Consider the following 23,483-nt stretch of genomic DNA (forward strand, 5'->3'; position numbering starts at 1 on the left):
TTTCATAACTCAAATGTTAATCTATCTTATTATATGTGACTGCGTGAATCATGTTTTATGCTTAAATGAATATGTGATATTAGATTTATGCTTGAATGAGTATGCAATCGCTATGTATATGGACTACTAGATAATACATGAATAAGTAAAGTATGACACTAGTCATAAGAACAATGTGTTTGTCCTATATGGTTGTTTGTAGATGCATGATGGCATGTTTGCGTTGTGGTTACTCTACTCGTTCATTGAGCTTTTTAAATCTCACCCACTCTTTTCAACATATGCGTATTAGTGACGTTTCGGTGTGGGCGGTGTAGACTTGTTTAATGCCATGATATGTTTGGACTATTTTTTGGTTTTGCTTTTGTTTTTTTAGAGGTTTATGAGTTTATATATTTGCTTAGGTTTATGAACATTGATGATGGTATGATGATACTTGCTCAGACACGTTTTTGGTATTTTGAGCTATTGATTAAGCCGTTTGGATGGTTATTTGTCTTAGTAGTTGATGTATGATAATTAGAAACATATTTGGAATGGATATATAGACTTGTATACTGTGTTTTTATGTTTAGAGGCAAAGGTATCAATATTCAGGTTTTTAAAAATGCTACATCTGTGCCTTGAAACATGCAGAAAGTTAGAATAGAGATTTGGTATCGATATCCTGGCTTGAGTATCGATACTCGAGGTAGATTTATCGATACTTTAAGTAAGGTACCAATAATTTTTTACGTTTTGAATTTTGGTGAGAAACAGAATGCAAGTTTGGTATCGATTTTTTACGTGGTATCGATACCATGCTGGGAAAATATCGATACCTTAAGGTTAGTATCGATACCTATGTGTTTAACTTTGAAATTTTGCTAACTGGTCCAAATGCTTGAATTTTTATCACGGTAAGTTACATTAATGTATGTCGAACATGATTTAATGATGATTAATGCATGTATGTCTTAAAACATGTGCAAATGCTATGAATGACATATGTTGGCTTTAAAATAGTGAACACTGTAACGTACGAGTAGTAAGACGGTGGTGTGGCATCTTTATATTCAGGCTCAATGACCGAGCCGGGTATAGGATGTTATAGTTTCCTCCATCGGCACCAAATCCTGTGCATACTTGGTCAATATAACAAACTCCTTCTCATATTCAAATACACTCATCCTCTCCTGACTCAGATTCAAGAATTCTCTTTTCATTTGCTCAACAAATAGTCGATTTATACACTTCTCATGAAACTTCTGTAAAAAGAAATCCTAACCAATTTGCTCACGCGGAGTAATGCTCGTCACTGTATGGCACTAATAGTAGGTTTCATCTTTAAGCAATGAAACTGCATACTGAAGGTTATCAGGTGGAGTGCATTGCAATTCTTTGGTAACTCATAGCACTCGCGAAATCTAATTTTTTGCTTCTACTGAATCGTCATCCTTCCCTCCCCTAAATTCTTTAGCGCCCCGCTTCCGTATTTCCTTTACCGCATCGCCCTAGAGCACATTTGGAACTTGAACAGGAGGAAGAGCTAACGGTTGAACAGGGTTATTCTATGGTTGTGGAGGCGGTGGTATAATAGCACCCATAAATTGATCAAACCACTACCCCATTATTTCCAATAGTGCATTTTATGCGTCGGTCCCTGTAGCCCTTCTATTCTTGGAAGGAATCAACATGACAAGTACATGTAACATTCTTCATTAATCTTTATGGCATGCTTATCTCATATATGCATCAATATACATTCGCAATCATATAAATATCATGTTTATCACATAAATATAAAAACACAAAATTTTAATGACTCTAACCAGCCAAAGTTTTCATGATTCCATCCTAAAAAATAAAAATTACAAAATTCACCCCAAATTTAAATATCATCAAGTTGGGTGTTGCGACATCACATTGTTGGTGTCGTGACATCAAAGGTAGTATGCTCCTTAAGTGGTCTAGAGGTGGTGTTATGACTTCCAAGTTGGGTGTTACAACATCGAAGGCAACCACTGATTCATTGGCCTAAATTGGTGTTGTAACACGTATAACCCGTTAATGTTGCCAGAATAGGGTTACGAAGTATTACCGTACAAATCAGAACATTTTATAACACATAACATATGATTATCAAATTTATTTGAGCCTATGAAGCCTTGAAATGGTTTATGAACTATCAATGACCAATTCGAAACAAATCAAAACGTTTACGGAAAATTTAAAAATTTCCACTTCAGGGGTCACACGGCCTTGTGTCCAGGCCGTGTGACAGAGCCCAAACGTTGTGGCTCTAAACATGGATGTGTAGCTATCACACACACTCGTGTGGTTGCTCCACATGCCTATGTGTCTGCCCATGAAACTCACTGACTTGGGTCACACGGTCGTGTTGCAGGCCGTGTGCCAGCCCGTGTGAACCCTACACCTAACACACTAAGGGCACACGGCAGTGTGGTAACCTGTGCCTCAGGCCGTGTGTACCCAAAATTGACCCTAAACTTGTCATTTCCATTCCCAAATGCTTAAGTACATTCACATGCTAAAAGTGCATGCAATCAAGCTCTCAAGAGGCATTCAAAGACACTCAAAACATGCCAAAATAACCAACCCAAGTTTCTAACCAATGTGTCATCCATAACATCACAATACAATTACTTACCCAATTCATTTCCTTAACCAAATGTACAAGCCACAAACACCTTCAAAATGACTTAGATTCAATCCCAAAATGCCATACCTAATTCAAGCCAAACTTACCATTTCATGCACAACCACTTATGCTTTACCTAAAAATTTAAGCATGCTTACCACACATAGCTACTTATACCATAACATCATATGCATAACAAAAACGCTATACAAGTACTTATGAACCATTACAATACATAATCAAATTCTCTATTACATGTCATATAGGCCAAATTGTATTCAAAAGCTACCAAATGATCCTCAGATAGTATGATTCTTAGAGTTGATTTGATCTCCCAATTATCTACAAGGCGTTATCTACAAAGAAACAAGACAAATACACGAGTAAGCTTTCATATAGCTTAGTAAGTTCGTCAATTAAATGAATAAGCTTACCCAATTAAACATAATAATTCAAATAAATAAATTAATGAACGAAGTTCTTGTTACAAGGCTATTAACAGAATTCCTATAAATCACAGCTCACAACAGGTAAGTAATGCGCAATACAATAGTACAAATTAGTTTTCACATTTCAATAACATTCAGAGATCAATAAAACATAGCTCAATGAACGATATACAAATATGAGTACACGGTTAACCATCCAGCACACCAGATGTTCATAAGAGCTAGTACCACCCAACACACTAGATGCTCATAAGAGCCAGTACCATCCAATACACAAGAAACAATGTAATATAGCACGATAGTCCGCAGCAAATGCAAGACCTCAACATATCCAGTGAACAGATAATATACATAAATCATCTTCACTGCTCAGAATAATCTCGCATCACACGCATAATAACCTATTAGCATGACAATCATACTCTATCCTACGTTCATCGGTTCAGAGCATTCCATCACAGAACAATACATGAATATCCCACTATCTCATATTCCATATGCAAGTAATAGTTCAACAACCAAACATTCATTGGCTCAGAATATCTTAATCAATGATCGATGTCATATCAATTTATTATTTCCATTTTCAATTACATGCATCAATATAATCCAACATTATATAATTAAGTTCATATAATACATTTAAAAATGTATTAAAATTAAACTGAACGAATTTACTTGACTAAATTACAGTGATGACAAAGGTACAGAAACTATTCTAAAATTTTCTCTTTTCTACAATTATCAGCTCGTTAATTATCTAGAATGATAATTTTATTCAATTAACTAGTTCTACCAGAATAATTTGCCACAACGAACTGTGGCAGATCAATGACCAAACTTTAATAAACTATTATACCAACTTCTTAAATATTTTAATTTAATATTTACGAGTTCGGTTTACGGAAATGAGATTCCAAAACCACATTTTTTATACCAATGAAAATTAGGTTGTTACAAATGGTGTATTGAGATACAAAGGGAGGGTCTACATTGGAAACCCAAGCACATTGAGGGAGCAAATCCTTAAATTACTACATGACTCTCCTTAAGTAGGCATTCTGGCACCCAAGCAACATACTTCAGAATTAGGCCTTATTTCTACTTGTTGGGACTAAAAAAGTAAGTTAAGGACTATGTGCAATCGTGTGGTATTTTCCAATGATCTAAATATGAACATTTGGCCAAACCAAAGTTACTTCAACCCATTCACTCCATAATAAGTTGAGAATGCCAATTTCACCAATATCACTTTAATATAAACACACAATTGAAACAAACACAATTCAACAAATAATTTAGTAAGTTTCATATGAACTTACCTGGCAAAACAGCAAATAAATGAGTCTTTAAGGACTAATTGACAATTTTTACTTTTCCTCGATTATCTCTAGTTTGATCAAATTCTCAATCTATACAATTATTCAACTCAATTTATCAATATCAATATCAAACATTTTATATCATTCCATGATATGCATGTACCTATTTAATTTCATTTTCAAAAGCCCTTAAAATTTTTATTTGATTCAATTTAGTCCCTAAAACCGAAATAGCCATAACTATCAAATTTAAGCTTTGATTTGAAAAGATTTCAATTACATCCTTTTAGGACCCTCTACTATCTATTATTATAGAAATTTTACATCAATTATACAATTTATACACTTTAGTCTTTTTGAACAAAACTAACAATTAAACTTTACAATCTAGTCATTTTTCACATCTAAGTTTAAAATCTACCAATTTGACACCAATTTCTTCAAGAAATCAATAATGGAAACTTTCAAAAACTCTAATAGTTTTACAAATTGGTACATGGGCTATCTAAATCAAGCTCCCACAACCTTACATAAAAAAAAATACAAGAAAATGACTTAATTGCACTAACCAATTAGTAGCCGAAAGTTTGAACCTTTAGAAATGGATTCCTTAGGTTTTCTTCAAGAGGTTTCGGTGGTGGATGGAGAAGGTGAAGCTTTCTTCTCTTTCTTTCCACAAATTTTGTGATTATATGAAAATTAACCTTTTAATTAAACTTATTTTAACTAAACACCTTTAATTAATCAAGTTAATCAACATATAATGCTACCGTCCACTAGTACCCATTCCTAAATGACTAAATTTCCATTTTTTACCTTTAATTAATTGCAATTTGAGTCCCTAAACCTTTGGCCAATTAAAAACTTATAGTGATAAAACTTTTACAATTTAGTCCTTATACTTAAATTAAACAATTAATAAGCAAAATTGAAGGACTAAACTTTAATAAACTATTATACCAACTCCGTAAACATTTTAATTTAATATTTACGGATTTGATTTATGGAAATAGAGTTTTGAAACCATCTTTTTTGACACTATTGAAAATCGAACTATTACAAATGGTGTATTGAGATACAAAGGGAAGGTATACATTGATAACACAGGCACATTGAGGGAGCAAATCCTTAAGTTACTACATGACTCTCGTTAAGAGGGCATTCTGGCACCCAAGCAACATGCTTCGGAATTAGGCCTTATTTCTGTTGAAACTAAAAAGGCAAGCAACATGCTTCCGAATTAGGCCTTATTTCTGTTGGAACTAAGAAGGCAAGTTAAGGACTATGTCCAACCGCGTGATATTTGCCAGAGATCTAGAGATTTAAATATGGACATGTGGCCAAAGTTACTTCAACCTATTCATTTCCTAATCAATGCTTGGGAGGTAATTTCTATGACTGGATTTCTATGAATTCTGAGAACTACACCATAATAACAAATTAAGAAAATCGTTTGCGTGTTTGAAATCAAATGTGCATTTTATACTGTTAAAAGCATAACATAACGGCAAAAATTACAACCTTTGATTATTAAAAAACAAACCCCCAAAAAAGAAGAAGAAACAAAATTCAACTTGTGGAACCTTTAGAAGTACATCAAGACCGCAGGGAAGGTTTCCCCCATCATAAAAATGGCATGGAAATGACCCATTTCCCTATAATCATGTAATCAAAATAAAAATTAATATGGACAAAAGATAAAACAAATCTACCCCACGGCAACAGTAAGCAAGCATCAATGTTTGGCAACAAATGGGCTCCCTTTGCAAGCTGATTCGAAGAATTGTTGCTTCAAGTATAACATGTTATCTTCCAATGGGCCCAGTTGAGGTGGTTTTGACACGGCGGAACAAGGTTGCTGATTAAAATCGTGTTAGACTTTGAGAGATTTTACTCCCTCTTATCCTCTTCTGAGTCATCTTCGGGATCAGAGACACCGGCATTTCCATTATTTCTCTCTTGCTTGACTAAATTGACATCCCCATCAGACTGCCCCCTTGTTAGAGATTGAGCTTCTTCATCATCAAATTCGTCCTTGACATCTTCCGAGTATGCATATCTATGCAAAGTTTAACAGTATTTAGCATGTTAGCATGAAAATTGGAGATACTACGGATGAAATTAAAGCTTTGAAATAATCGTACGGACACTCGAAAGAGAATTGTCGTGACAACTTATATATAGGGAAGATTCCTTGACTATTTGAATGAAGATTCTAAACTAAAAAGGTAAGTACTCGGAGTAGAATATGGCCACAATTTGCCATCCTTTTGGTCAAATTGAGCTCTATTCAGCAGCAAAATTTGAGGGGGAAAAAAGGCTAAGGTCATCCAATTGACTCAGTAAAACTTCAAAAGAGTAAAACGCACCTTTGGGAGCTCTGAGATGGAGCCCAGAGGTAGCAAATAACACAGAGTAGTGCAAATGAAAGAATGTCCCAGAAAGCTGTGATGATCCAAGCACTTTGCCACCTCTCATTGAATGGATCTGTTGCTTTGAAGTATACCTGTCGTACCAAATAAATCAGATCTGTGATAAATTGAACCCATTGTATCTTACTGACGGCTAGATGCCAGCTTTAAGTACAACTCGTAATACTTCACTTGAAACACAAATCTTTGTCATTTATCTGCAATAACATAGCAAGAGACACTAAGAAAGAAACCAAAATCTAAACGAAATATACCTCAAAAGTTATCCATGCGACCGAAGCAATCACTGCCACAGCTAGTGCATTTGAGAATTTCCTATAGAGGTCCAGCTTTGCTGATATTCTCTTTACCTGGATGAGAAAACTACTGTCAGTCATTGAAACTTGTACCGAATGAAAGAGCAAAGTGAGAACATAAAATCATGATAAAGAATGAGTGCAGTTATTATAATGGAGAAACTTAAGATCACCAATCACTAAAGCATAAAGAAAAAAGAAGAGAACACAAATACCTGTAACTGCTCTAGTGTTTTTGAAAGAGATGTAAAGATCCACAATATCAAAAACGCATCCAGGAATGCATCAGGAAGGACTAGGAAGAGTCTTGCTCTTCCTGATATGTCATTGATGGTCCCTACATACTCAGTAATGTCCAGCAATTCAGCGGCCAGAAAATAAGTAGCTCCAAGAAGAAGCACCTTTGAAGTAAGGCCACCTAAAGTTGGACGTACAACACCATAACCCATCGAAACAGAAAGAATGAGAAGTCGAGAAAGTGTTTTTCTTATTGCTCCAACTGTCACAACCCAAGTTGTAATTACAACAGGCCTCATTCCTGTACTGTTAAAATTAGAATAGTCGAAATACCACAATATCATTTCAAACAAACCGAGACCAATGACAGCAGTGATACAGTGCTGAAGTAGCAGGATATCTTTCCAAAACCTCACGTACTGTGAGAACCAAATGGCACTAAGCAACAAATAGGCAATCATCATGAAAACATAAAACTTCTTCAATGGTGCCATTCTCCCAGGTAAATAACCATCAGGATTCTTCCACACGGTCTTCCCACTCATTGTTGTTCCCTTTAGCTTCGGATCACATGCTATGAAAAACAAATTATACATCCCCGTTTTCATGATGGGGACCTTAGCATTGTCCATACTTGTTGACAAGTCGTTCCCACCAAAATATATGTTCAGAACCATAGGCCATTTACTATCTGTTGAGGAAGGTATCCGAATGACTTCGCCTTGCTTGCACCCTTCCAGCTTAGCAAGATCAGGGGTACAACATATCGATCTCTGTCCACCATAAGCTGAACCACCTATATTATTTCTATCAGCAGCCTCGAAAATCACAGCTTGTATCAACCCGGTACCATGTTCCTTGTCGGACTGTTCATCTGCAGCAGCCTGAGTCCTCCAGAATGTGATATTCTCAAATCTAAAAAAATAAATAAAATACGTTTAAGGCTTAAAATTCATCACCAAGAAACTGGTTTCCTTATGAATAGACATAACTGTTTTAAATCCATGGCCACATAAGATCATGAGAAAACAGCATTAATTATATATTTGGAGAAATGATAATAGCGTAGAAAACTCGGATCTGCTCAAATAATCATTTCCATTTGAGTATGCAATTAATAATCAGTAAAAAAAAAAGGGAAAAATATGTTTCTGGATTTTTTTTCAAAATTAAATCATCCGACAATGATCATAAATATAAATAAACCTAAGCATTAACTACTTCCTAACAGATCTAATCCACATAAATAAAACAACGCCATATTCTTCACTTAAAACTCTAATGCACTGAGTTTAAAATAAAAGAAACGATTTAAAACTTTCAAAAAAAACATAATGTATCTTTAATGTTACCGGATAAAAGAGCGGCCATCGGAAACGGAGTTGTCGGAGGAACGAGAAGCAGCGAGGCCTTCACTGCCGCCAGGGAGAAGATAAGCATTTCCGACTTCATTGAAGAGTTGGTTTTGGTAAATGTGGATGGAGGCGTTGATGGTTGTTAATGCGGTTGATAATAGAAGGAAGATAGATATTAGATATGCGGAATCCATGGCTAGGAAATTGGGGGAATAGCCTTAGGCTCTAACCAGATCCAGAGAGTAGATCGGCGAATTTGAAGGGAAAGCAGAGTGAGTAAGATTGAAGCAATGGTTAAATCAAAGAAGCAAGCACACCGTCACTGTCGGTGAGCGGGAAGTACAGTTACGCGCCCTATACGCGCGGCTCCGTGGCTGTACTACCACCAACCTATCAAATGTGACAATAACATTTTGGTTAAAATATTAGTTTGGTTATATTAAATATATATATTAGTTTGGTATTTTAATATTTTTACAAATTTAAATGCTTTGAAGCATGAGACTCAAGCATTTGTGAAGGTAAAGAAAAGTGTCAAACAATGAGTTAATGAAATTAAGACTAATGACATTGTTATCGATTGAGTCTTAATACGATTAGTATGAGTATTATTGTTAATATAAGAGGACGTGGATTCGAGTTCACTAAAACACATTATCCTTCTATTTATGGGTTGGAGAGGGGTTATGGGTAGTTCTATACATTATGTAAAAAAAACAGATATAATCAGAATATATAATGAGATTATTTAAAAAGAATTAATGACATTATTAGCGAAGTAATTAATATCCTTTCTATACTTTCACACTAAATTAGGATATATCTGCTTATGGGTGGGGTCACTTATCACTTATCTAGGCTCAAAGGTCTGTTCGAAAAATAAGAGGGTTTGAAAAAATATGAGACCCGAAAAATGGGCTTGAGTTAAATTTAAGATTTGTTTCTTACATGGGTTGGGCCTTGGACAAGATTTTTTAGCCCAAGCTCAGTCTGGCTTGACCCGAATGTATTATGTTATAAAAATATTATATTAATTATAGAGGTTAAATAATAAATATATATATTTATATTAAACCACTAACCTAATAATAGTTCAATGCATTACCCAAAACCTAAAAAAAATTTGTCCAACTAAATAACTCAACCCAAAATATAAAATTTAAAAAACATATTTAATACAATAAAATATTTGTTATATTTATGGTAGTGGTTTTTAATATAAATACTTTTTAATGTATTTTTAATTTGTTAGAAAAATTTTATTTTAACGTTTTTTAGTGCATTTAGTGTATTATATTTAAAAAAATTATTTTTAAATATAAAACTTGTCGAAACCGATTTTTGAAAAAAAATTAGTTGTCGACTTTTAAAAAACGAAAATTGGAGTCGCCACTGATCTTTGATTGAGGTGTGATCGGCTCACCCTAAAAACAATTCTGGTCTACGAAATTTGAGAAAATAGGTTCGGGAGTCAGTAACGCACGAGGAATGGTTAGCACCCTCGCAACGCCAAAAAATTGATACCGAATTTGATTGTATAATGTCTTGGTGTTGAAAATTTGAAAAGATTTTAAAAGAAAACTTTTAACTCGTGAATGAATCAAAATAATAAAACATTCTTATTTCAAAGAAATAAAACATCACACCCAGTGAGTTAGGGCACAATATTTTTAAATCTTCAAAATTAAGTTTGTCTTTTGATTTAGAAATTCTTATCTCAAGATGCTAAAATGTCATGACTAGTAAGTTAGGACCCGACATTTTTGTATTCCTGAGAATAAGCTTTTATCTGAAAATTGTGGATTTATTGCAAAACAAATACTTGGCTTTCTAAATTCATCGAAAAATAATCGCAATCCAGTAAGTTAGGACACGATCTTTCTCGAGAATTATGAATGCCAAATATTTAAAAAAATTAAAAATATGATGATTTTAATGCTTTGACGCAACCAAAATATATATTTTCTAAAAGGTATGTTAACAAGTTAATGTATAACGTGAAACAAATACTTCAATTTAGATTATACATATATATGTACAATATGTATATAAAACAATGGAATATATAGGTATATATATGATATATAGATAAATTTTAAAATATGCATATGCATATGCATATATTAAAAATATATATAAAATGAATGAAATATGTATTTATAATATTTAAAAAATGTATACATATATAATATAGCAGATGCACGTATACTGGAATTGTAAAAATATAACATGTAAATGATAAATATATATGGTACATGTATTATAAAATGTAAAAATATATATGTATATAAAAGTTAGGAAATAAAAATAAAAACGTATATACAAGTATTTATAAAAGTTTAGAAATATACATATACTATAAAAATGCGTATAAATATTATATAAAATGTGGGAAATATATTTACAATAATTTTAAATAGTGCATGTATATATATTATAAAAAATATATGTTTGTATGTACATAAAAATAATAATTAAATAATAATAATGATAATAATAAGGAGAAAATAAATTTAAAAGACAACAAATTGCAAAAAAGGACCAAATAGTAAAAAAACTAAAATAACAAGAAAGAAATGAAATTTAAGCAAAATAATGGGCCAAATCACGATACGCGAATTACATGGAGGGTCAAATCGGAAATAATTCGCCTCCCCAAAACGGTGTGCAGCGATATGGGTCGAAATGAACAAAGGCAGAAACATTCGGGCCAAATTAAAAAGAAACAAAAACTAATTTAAAATACGATTTTAAAAATTGAAGGACCAAATGCGCAAATGGACCATTGAAAGGAATATGCGTGGATCCTGGAACCGGGTCGGATCGACGCGCGGATCCCCCTCAAACGGCGTCATTTTGCTCTAATTATAAAATTAAAAATTTCCTTAAAAAATCACTTTCTGCTTTCTTTTAAAAATACAAATTGACCCTAACTAGGGTTTTTTTATTTTCTCTGCCGCCGCTCTTAGCCCCAACCGAACCACGGCGCTCCGTCGAGCTCCGATTTGGGCGAGGAGAAGGTCGTTTCAACGACGAATCTTGGGGGGTGATCTCTTTCTCTCTCCTTACTGCCGTTTATGTATATAAAAGAAAGCAAATAATACAAAAAAACAGAAAATATGCAATAATAGACGCGATTCACCTTTGAATTTCAGTTTTTTTCTCTCTATTTTCAATATCCCTTTTTACACCGAAATCTCCTTTTACAGATTGATAACGGCCTTAAATAGCCGAAAATAAAATAATAGGGAAAAAAATCTATTTCCCCAACAATATTTGTTCTATTTGTTGCTATTGTTGCGCTATATGCCTCCTTTTTCGCAGGTTCAGAGGCTGTTGAGGAGTGTGCGCGCACGTGGAGAGGGTCGTCTCCGAGTCTTGCGGCGACTGGGCACTTGCTGGAGGTGAGGAGGTTGCAGCGATACTTGCTGCTAGGGTTTGGCTGCTTAGTTTTGTATTTTAGGTTGGGTCTGTATTGGGCCAGGGTAATTTAGGTTAATTTTGGGCCTTAAAATGTTTGGCGAGCCTGGGCAGAAAAATTGGGTATTACAGCTACCCCTCTTTGCTTGTTGTCGTGTAACGAGAACAGAGCAAAGACTAAAAAAAACCCAATTGTGCCCGGTCTTACTAATCCTGGACTTCTTCAGTGCTTCTCATATTTGAGTAGCCTCATTCATTCCTACTACATCTTCAGAGGTATAGGAACTAGTGCTTCAATCTACTCCACTGTAATGTCGGGAAGATAACATTCACGTTGTAGCTTCTCAAAAGAACAAAATTCGCTATCTTTGATCTGCTCCACTGCAACCTCAGGGAGATAAGACTTATAGCCTCAACTTGTTCTACTACAACTTAACAGTAAATCTTGATATGGTCTTAATCCACTCCATTGCAATTTCAAGGAGATAGGATTGGTTACTTCTGTCTGCTCCACTGCAACTTCAGGGGGATAAGACTTGTATCTTCGATCTACCTCACTGCCAATTCGATCTTCTTCACCACCAGTATGGAAAGACAAGATCTGTTACCTTCGATCTACTTCATGTCAATACATGGAGATAAGATCCAATATCTTCGATCTACTTCATGTCAATACATGAAGATAAGATCTGCTATCTCTGATCTACTTCATGTCAATACATGAAGACAAGATCCATTATCTTCGATCTACTTCATGTCAATACATGAAGATAAGATTCATTATCTTCGATCTACTTCACGTCAATACATGAAGATAAGATCTGCTATCTCTGATCTACTTCATGTCAATACATGAAGACAAGATCCATTATCTTCGATCTACTCCATGTCAATACATGAAGATAAGATCCGCTATCTTTGATCTACTTCATGTCAATACATGAAGATAAGATCCATTATCCTCGATCTACTTCACGTCAATACATGAAGATAATATCTGCTATCTCTGATCTACTTCATGTCAATACATGAAGACAAGATCCATTATCTTCGATCTACTCCATGTCAATACATGAAGATAAGATCTGCTATCTCTGATCTACTTAATGTCAATACATGAAGACAAGATCCATTATCTTTGATCTACTCCATGTCAATACATGAAGATAAGATTTGCTATCTCTGATCTACTTCATGTCAATACATGAAGACAAGATCCACTGCTTTTCAACTGCCCTACTGTTATTCGGGGCAATAAGGCTTTGTAATCTCACCAATCTGTTCTCTGTGGAATATAACCTGTATGATGAACCTAATTATGCCTAGAGATTAGGATGTCATGATTAGAATGAATCAAATGCTCCTAACTAGACGTGTATGAATGACATTTAAATGAACGCAAAATGTCATGAAAACGATATTTTAATGCTTGAGTTATTATTACTGAAAGTTTATTAAGGTTTCCTCACTAATGTGCTATAACACCTTCTTGTTCAGCTAGCATCTCCGAAAAACACTTAATCAAATTGCCCCACACTGTGAACTTCAAAGTTCAATCCACTGGAACGCAAAATCTGTATCATCTTTCTCTCGTGGTAACTCAAGGGTAAAAAAAATATGGTCTTTTCTCAATCATTCACTATCACAATTCAAGAATGTAGAATGTGAAGCTCTTTTGTCATTTTCACCATTTCTAGGGAGTTATACCAAATGCTCATGCACAAATGAAGAATATTCTTCTCCAAGAAGGACTTCTTATTATTATTCGGTGATTATTGCTTGCTTGTTCTTTTAAGCTTTGTCACCAACACGACATGTTGCTATTTTGGAATTGATATTTTAGACAAAAAAATTCAAAGGGATAGTCTTAATTTAGACTCTTCCTTATTAGATTTCCAACCTTTAACCTGATGCATTCTAAACAATAGTCCTGTTTCAGGTTACCGTATTATTTAGAAACTTCTAGAGTAATTATTAGTCTATTAACCATTATTCTAATGCAACATGCTTGCAAAAAAATCATGGATAAGAATAGAGTTGGTTCTGAGCACAGCTCGAAATGAATAAATTGTCAAGGATAATAAAGATAGATAACAAAGAAATTGATTTAGGAATGCGTATCTTGGAAATGAATGAAGTGTTCCAAGAATAACAAAAATAGTATAAGGATTAGGTTCCCCAGATATCGCAGCTTAAACTTCTCTGTACAGACTTTCTGAAGACTATTCTTAGTTTCACATGTGTTTAGGAGATCTATAGTACTTTGTCGATACCCCAAAATGTCGCCTACCCTTTCCTATTGATTCAGGTATAGCAAGACCACTGCATGCCCCCATTCTGATCAGTATTTGAGCTGCTCTAAAAATTTCAAGCGCCATTTTGATCAACATTTGAGCCGCCCTTTTCGGGTTTTCAACTCAAATCCCCTTTGGTCTAAGGCGCCCTTTGCTAGTTTTCGCCTTAGCCTCTCCATTTTTACTTTTTCATTTTTCATTTTTCATTTTCATCTTTTCATTTTTTCACATCACTTTTTTCTTTTTCCTTTTTTTTGGACTCAAACTGCCCTTTGCGGGTTTTTACCTTGGTCCTCTCCTTCTTTAAGCGAAGTATTTCCTGACTAAATCTGAGTTTACAGGACTTTGCAGGTTTATCATCCATCTCACTCAAAATCAAAGCTTATTTGGAAAAAAACCTTCTCCATAATCATAAGCTTCCTCCCAATTTGGCATCCGTTTCCCTCCAAATTTTTTTTTGTAGAGGGAGGATCTTCAACATTTGGTCACCATCATGGAATTCTCTAGGATGAACCTTTTGTTATAGGCTCGCATCATTCATTTCTAGTACATATGACCGTGATGAATAGCTTTTAGCCTTCTTTCTTCTATCAAGTTCGATTGATCACATTGCGATTGGATCCGTTCCGCTTCATCAAACTTGCTCAGCCAATACCCGGAGAGAAAGAATTTCAACTTCAATAGAAAAAATCGTGATGAACTAAAGAGAGAGGCATTGCTCCGGTAGAGTTTTCACTGCATCATTCATGATATTAATCTTGAACATATTGCAAATTTCTAATATCGTGCTATTGTTCAGATTGCAATGACAGTGCTTAACCTGGGCATATCCTGGTATGACCATGCGTAGACATCTTTGAATTCTTGAAGTAACTCAACAATGTCTTGCTTCGTCTTTGAGGTTATGTCAATTCCAATCTTCACCAAGCTCTCAACTTTTAATGATTCTTTGTGACGTAGGATCTGTCTATCATCTTATTCTACCATCCTCAACAAGTCTAGAGATAAGTTGCAATCTATGTCATCTTCAAAGTTGTGAGATCCCTCTAAACACATGTCTCACTCAGAAGGAGATTCTGAGTCTGTAGCAGCGTCACTCATGTCATTGATATCCAGGGACCTATTGTAGGTGTTTAAAGAATACACAAAGAATGTATGAATTTATATCTAATATAATTATGAATGAATGAAAAAATGGTTTGGCAAAAAAAATCCAAAAGAATGAAAGAATCGTAAAGAATGAAAGAATATTTGCTCAGAGATGATTGCAATAATGTATTTCATTAAAATATTAATGTTCAGACATGAGCCTATTTTACAAAGAAGTTCTTATTGCTTCTAGGCTAAAAGCAACAAGTGTGTTTTGAACATTACTTTATCAGACTTTAAATAATATAAGGGTTTCCTCTGCAGTCCATTATTTATAACATCTCTCAGGTGAATATCTAACAAGGACCCTTTTAATTGCGTCTTCATATATGGCATCGATGTGAAAATCTCGCCACTTCCTCATACATTGCATTCCCTCCATCATCAATCATGATTGGGTAGTGGATTTTCTGCACTAGATGAGTCACCAAACTTAACAACACCCATGTTGATGAGTCTTTCAACTTGTTTCTTGAAGGTAGTGCAATTCTCTATTGAGCGTCCCGTAATTCCCGCATGATAGTCAGATTGTGCGTTCGCATCATACCATTCGGGATACGGAGGTTGTAGAGGCTTCACATGAAAAAAGGAAACAATGCGTGAATCAAACGAACTTTGATATAGCTCCCTATACGACACCGAAATTGGCGTGAATTGGGACCTCTCAGTGTTTTGTCTTATACCGGCCTCTTGTCTTGATGAACCTTGTTGGTTAACGGCCACTTTTTTTGGTTGATTCACCGTAACTGATTTAGAGTAACCTATATTGTTCACCTCATTTTCTCTTCTCCTTGAGGCTGACCTCTTGTTACTCTCTTCTACATCGATTTTCCAGCTCCTTATAGCATTTTCGATCATTTCACCATTCATAACTATGTCAGAAAAGCTTTTTGTAGCACTTCCTAACATATGCGTAATGAATGGGGCTTTCAGCGTATTGACAAAGAGCATTGTTGTTTCTCTTTCCAATAGCAGTGGCTGAACTTGGACAGCAATTTCCCTCCACTTTTGGGCATATTGCCTAAAACTTTCGTTCGGCTTCTTTTCCATATTTTGAAGGGTGATTCTATCAGGAACCATATATGTTACATGACTGTACTGTTTCATGAATGCTTGTGCCAAATCCCTCCATGAACCAATCATGGTACGGTTCAATTGATTGTACCATTTAGATGCTGCCCCAGTGAGGCTATCTTAGAAACAATGTATCAATAGCTGGTCATTGTTAACATATCCGACCATTCGCCTGCAGAACATGGTGATATGAGCTTCTGGGCAACTTGTCCCATTGTACTTCTCGAATTCTGGCATCTTAAACTTATGAGGGAGTACCAAATCTGGAATTAAGCTCAGCTCTTTAACGTCAATCCCACGATAGCTTTCAGTGACTTCCATCGCCTTGAATTTCTCCTCAAGCCATTTGCACCTTTCCTCTAGCTACTTTGGTAACTCCTCCTTTATTCTTTCCTTTTCAGCCACTTCATCGAAGTCAGGAAAAACAGAGTTAGCAGGGTGATTTCCGAGGTTAGAGCCCAATCTAGGTTGAAAGTTCGAAGCACCGGTCTGGGACTGCTAAGGCCTGATTGTGACAGTGGGTTTGTGCGGATATTCAACTTGAGTTCGAACATGTGGAGGAGTAAAGCTTGGAGGATAGAGTAGTTCATCCTCATTACCCTCTTCAACATCGGTCATGGGACCCTTTCCCTTATCACTAGTCAACAGTTGGGTTAGCTTTGCCATCATATTATTTTGGGATTCCTCCATCTTCTCTGACATATCCTGTTGCATCTTGTCCAACCGTTCTTGTACTTGTAGCTGAAGTCGGTCTTGCATCTCCTTCTGGTACTGTTCGAGCTTTTCCAATCTCTGATCCATGTCTTTTGTCTTTGCTCGAGTGCCGTATTGGTGTTTGGTTGGTTGGTTGGTTTCCAGGTTAACTGAGCAATGATTTTAATTAATTAGGATCCTTTACCAGTGTTTAATGCATATGATGTAATGTAATGCAGATGCATGAAATGAATGCCTAAAGAGACGTTGATTCAGATTCAATTCTTTACTAGAAAAACTTCTCTAGAAAAAAAATCTCTTTACACAAAGCAAATATATATACGTCTTCGCACACGTACTCCAAGCGAAGGCGTCGACCATTCGGACATTAAGATGCATTTTGCGAATTTTAGCTCCTTTTTGTTTGATCTAGGTCGAATCTCCTTGCTCACTCATGCTCATGAGCTTCTTTAAGAGGTTAGGACGTTTGATAACTCTTGAATAATCTTTGACAATTTGAATCCTCAGGTAACGCTGCAAAATCGTATATTCCTCTTGTTAGGTTATTACCTTTCGTGTCACGTTTTCTTAGACTATACTCGGACAACCGTATTATCTTCTACCTTATCAAGAAATCTATTTTTCATGGCAAGCTCTCTATTTAACAAGCAAACATGAATCAACATCTCTTTTCTATAATGAAATACCATGCAGTCAAAACAAAATAAACCCAAGTTAGTATCACGCATAAAGACATAATCCAACACAAAATAATAATACTTATCCAGGAATTCACTAGAGTTTGGTATAGCTCTACCTAGGGCAAGTTCCTAAAGCTCACTACATGAGGTTTAGTTTCTAAAGTAAGGGTACCCGAACTAGCAGATTCCTCGATCCTCACCCATTATAGGCTCATATGGATCGAATTCAGTTTAGGGGAATACATTTCCCTATGGCTATACGGAGATGAAAATCTCACGAAGACATAGGTACGGATGTATCCCGAAAGCGGTCCACTACCCTGCACGGAGGTGAAACCCTCACGAAGGACTAATTTCTCGCTCCCACTTAAAGGGTAAAACTGACCATGTGAAGCAAAATGCAAATACAAAGTAATCGACTTGGTCCAATCATGCAAACATATCATGATAAAAATCAATGAATGCAAAAGGAAAACATGATTTAAAAAACTTTTGATTTTTGACAAAAAAAGATAAAATGTAATCAATTCATGACTCGACTCTCTAAAGTCCCTAGCGGAGTCGTCAAGCTGTCGAAACCGATTTTTTGAAAACAAAAATTTAGTTGTCGACTTTTAAAAAACAAAAATTGGAGTTGCCACCGATCTTTGATTGAGGTGTGATCGGCTCACCCTAAAAACAATTCTGGTCTACGAAATTTGAGAAAATAGGTTCGGGAGTCAGTTACGCACGAGGAAAGGTTAGCACCCTCGCAACGCCCAAAAATCGATACCGAATTTGATTGTTTAATGTCTTGGTGTTGAAAATTTGAAAAGATTTTAAAAGAAAACTTTTAACTCGTGAATGAATCAAAATAATAAAACATTCTTATTTCAAAGAAATAAAACATCACACCCAGTGAGTTAGGACACAATATTTTTAAATCTTCAAAATTAAGTTTGTCTTTTGATTTATAAATTCTTATCTCGAGATGCTAAAATGTCATGACCAGTAAGTTAGGACCCGACATTTTTGTATTCCTGAGAATAAGCTTTTATCTGAAAATTGTGGATTTATTGCAAAACAAATACTTGGCTTTCTAAATTCATCGAAAAATAATCGCAATCCAGTAAGTTAGGACACGATCTTTCTCGAGAATTATGAATGCCAAATATTAAAAAAAATTAAAAATATGATGATTTTAATGCTTTGACGCAACCAAAATATATATTTTCTAAAAGGTATGTTAAAAAGTTAATGTATAACGTGAAACAAATACTTCAATTTAGATTATACATGTATATGTACAATATGTATATAAAACAATGGAATATAGATATATATATATGATATATAGATAAATTTTAAAAATATGCATATGCATATATTAAAAATATATATAAACATATATATATAAAATGAATGAAATATGTATTTTAATATTTTTAAAGAAATGTATACATATATAATATAGCAGATGCACGATATCTGGTATCGTAAAAGTATAACATGTAAATGATAAATATATATGGTACATGTATTATAAAATGTAAAAATATATATGTATATAAAAGTTAGGAAATAAAAATAAAATGTATATACAGGTATTTATAAAAGTTTAGAAATATACATATACTATAAAAATGCGTATAAATATTATATAAAATGTGGGAAATATATTTACAATAATTTTAAACAGTGCATGTATATATATATATATATTATAAAAAATATATGTTTGTATGTACATAAAAATAATAATTAAATATTAAATAAATAATAATAATAATGATAATAATAATAAGGAGAAAATAAATTTAAAAGACAACAAATTGCAAAAAAGGGACCACATAGTAAAAAAACTAAAATAACAAGAAAGAAATGAAATTTAAGCAAAATAATGGGCCAAATCGCGATACGCGAATTACATGGGGGGTTAAATCAGAAATAATCCGCCTCCCCAAAACGGTGTGCAGCGATATGGGCTGAAATGAATAAAGGCAGAATTCGGGCCAAATTAAAAAGAAACAAAAACTGATTTAAAATACGATTTTAAAAATTGAAGGACCAAATGCGCAAATGGACAATTGAAAGGAATATGCGCGGATCCTGGAACCGGGTCGGATCGACGCACGGATCCCCTTCAAACGGCGTCGTTTTGCTCTAATTATAAAATTAAAAATTTCCTTAAAAAATCACTTTCTGCTTTCTTTTTAAAAAACAAATTGACCCTAACTAGGGTTTTCTTCTTTCCTCTGCCGCCGCTCTCAGCCCCAACCGAACCACGGCACTCCGTCGAGCTCCGATTTGGGCGAGGAGAAGGCCGTTTCAACGGCGAATCTTGGGGGGTAATCTCTTTCCCTCTCCTTATTGCCATTTATGTATATAAAAAGAAAGCAAATAATACAAAGAAAATAGAAAATAGGCAATAATAGACACGATTCACCTTTGAATTTCAGTTTTTTTCTCTCTATTTTCAATATCTCTTTTACACCGAAATCTCCTTTTACAGATTGATAACGGCCTTACATAGCTAAAAATAAAATAATAGGGAAAAAATCTATTTCCCCAACAATATTTGTTGTGTTTGTTGCTATTGCTGCGCTGTATGCCTCCTTTTTCGTAGGTTCGGAGGCTGTTGAGGAGTGTGCGCGCACGTGGAGAGGGTCGTCTCCGAGTCTTGCGGCGACTGGGCACTTGCTGGAGGCGGGGAGGTTGCGGCAATACTTGCTGCTAGGGTTTGGCTGCTTAGTTTTGTATTTTGGGCTAGGTCTGTATTGGGCTAGGGTAATTTAGGTAAATTTTGGGCCTTCAAATGTTTGGCGAGCCCGGGCAGAAAAATTGGGTATTACAAAACTAATTTTAGAAAAGCAAATATGGACGGGCTGAGTCAAACTCAGATTTACCTTTCTTAAATTAGGTCATGTTTAAACAAAAAAAAATAAACTCATTTTTTGGGTCAAACCAGACCCAAACTTAATTATATGAACCCGACCGAACCATGAACTCCTCTAGTGTTATATTTCTTTTAGTTTTTTCATATATTTACAGAATTTGTAAAGATTTTAATTGAGATGACTGTTCTACTAATTTGGTAGCAATAAATAAGGTAAGGAAGGCAACCGATGTGATTCGGGGCAAAGCGAAAAACACACGGTTATTGAATTAAAGGTTTATGAATTAAAGGAAATTGCAGGGAAGATAAAACAAGTATAGAAAACTGATTTTTCAATTTATTTTAAAATATTTGCCTGCTAGAAAATAAATAAATTGGCCCAGGCTAACTACCCAATTATTATTTTTCTTCTCTCCTAGGCTATTTTCATGGTTAATTGTCATTATACTAAAGTTTTGTGAATTTAAAGAATAACATGGGTCTGGGTGAAAATAATATATATTTATAAAAAGTTTAAGGTCAAAATTAAGAATTTAAATTTTATGGTTCCTACAATATTTAAGTTATTTTTTTAGATTAAGCTGTTTGATTCTCGTCTTTTGTTTTGTTCAGCGGCAGTGCTAGCCTTCGGGCTGGCTATCACCCATCTTTTTCCTCTCCCATAAACTATTTCTTTCTTTTTTCTTCTCATCCACTACACGTCTTCTCTCTTTTCAAATTGCAGATCTATTTTGTAGGTATATTTATTGTCTTCACAAGTTGTGATGGACAAATGACGGTGTTTGTCGTTTGCTAAAGCTCTACTGGCTACTGGTAGTTTTTCTTGGAAAGTGGTTGACTTTTCGTCAACTTCTTAATTTGTTTTTGTTTGAAGAGTATTTTAGTATTAAAATGATTTCACGTGTCGATTTGGACCCGTGTTGTATTAAGTTTTATATTTTTTTGTTTGTTTTTCCATTGTTTAATAAGTCTTCAGTTTTAGAAGTTTTTGTCTGCTCTTGTAGCATGTTTCTTAGTCTTGCTTATGTATGTAATATTAGTTTTACAAGTGATTTTAGGGATTATTTTATTGTTGTTCTCTCTAGTTTGGTGAATGCCTGATTCTTTTTTTTTTTTGCTCGCCACTTTAGATTGTCCAGGGCTAATTTGGCTAATATTAAGTGCTTGAATTGTAACAAATTTAATTGTCAACGTGTCATAATGTTCTATTGATGCTGTGACTAAAGCCTTTGTTACGTTGATGGAGCTTAAAAATTTTTTTCTTTTAGATTTATTTTGGGTTCAATTGACTTTTGTAATTATATTATTATTTTGTAAAAAAAATAGATTATTTGATAAATTTTCAATTAAATTGATGTTCAATTAATTCATGATACAAACTCAATCGAAAGATACACATATATCAAATTTTATTTTGATATGTGAAATATGAACTATTACCAAACGGTTTTTAAAATATGATTGCTAAAAATATCGAATAAATTTTCAATAACAATACCAATATATATAAAGGTAATGATTATTACAACCTTTTATAAAAGTCCTCCCATAAATGCAGGAATCTAAGGAATGTGAAAAAAAATTAGAAATTTTTAAAAATATATACATTTTGGGTTTTTTTTTGAATTTTATGGTTTTTTACAATTTCAAAAAATGTTATTTTTAGAATTTTTAATTTAGTATTTTTAAGAGTTATTAATATTTTTTAGAAATACTAAATTAATATCTTAATTATAGCTGAAAGGTATATTAACACTTAAGTTAATGTGTTGCGCTATTATTCTATTGAGTAACGATAATTAATTAATAAGTGATTAAAATATTACAACATGATAATTTAGATAATCATATTGTAATATTTAATAGTTGAATGAAAAAAAACTTAATCTCAGTATGGTCAGCATAGTTTACCATTATTGTTGTTGTTATATCAAATAAGCAAATCTTATGTTCTATAAAAAGAATTAATGGTCAAATGCTATAAAAGGTCCTTTTACTATGTGTTTTGAGTGGATTTAGTACTTAAATTATATTTTGATTATTTATAGTCATCTGTTTTTTAAACATGTATTTTAGTCACCATGCTAACTTATTTTCCGTTAATTTTATCAAATAATTTGATGTGACTTATTTTTTAAAACTCAACTTTTAAATTGTTAAAACTTTTAAATTTTGTTACATTTTTACTACTCATCCGTTATCTCAATCATGACATGACACATTCATTTAAAAGGCTAATAACTAATTTTGTCCTGAAATATAAATAAAATATTAGTTTGATATTTTAAATATTTTCTTAATAATCATTCTAAATTTTTTATTTTAAATATAAAATGTATTATAAAAATTATAAATAATTTGTTAAAGTTTTTTTAATTTAATATTAATATAAAATTTTATTTAAATTTTATAACAATTATTTATAATTTTATAATACATTTTATATTTTTAATTTTTTAGATTTTAAAAAATTAGAATAATTATTAAGAAATTACTTAAAATATCAAATTAACATTTTATTTATATTTCAAAGACCAAATTAGTT

General features: G+C 33.7%; 1 protein-coding gene across 1 annotated transcript; it reads right to left on the bottom strand.

Moving 5' to 3' along the window:
- Window positions 1–5,852: 5,852 nt before the first annotated feature.
- LOC105786017 (uncharacterized) lies at window positions 5,853–9,126 on the bottom strand. Its single transcript, XM_012612258.2, has 5 exons — window positions 8,730–9,126; window positions 7,356–8,292; window positions 7,099–7,194; window positions 6,782–6,918; window positions 5,853–6,471 (listed from the first exon to the last, which is right to left on the bottom strand). The coding sequence occupies exons 1-5, from the start codon at window positions 8,924–8,926 to the stop codon at window positions 6,303–6,305; spliced, it is 1,536 nt and encodes a 511-aa protein (XP_012467712.1). The 5' UTR covers window positions 8,927–9,126; the 3' UTR covers window positions 5,853–6,302.
- Between the last annotated feature and the right edge of the window lie 14,357 nt (window positions 9,127–23,483).

Source organism: Gossypium raimondii, chromosome 1 (genome assembly GCF_025698545.1).
Source record: "Gossypium raimondii isolate GPD5lz chromosome 1, ASM2569854v1, whole genome shotgun sequence".
Lineage (NCBI taxonomy): Eukaryota > Viridiplantae > Streptophyta > Magnoliopsida > Malvales > Malvaceae > Gossypium > Gossypium raimondii.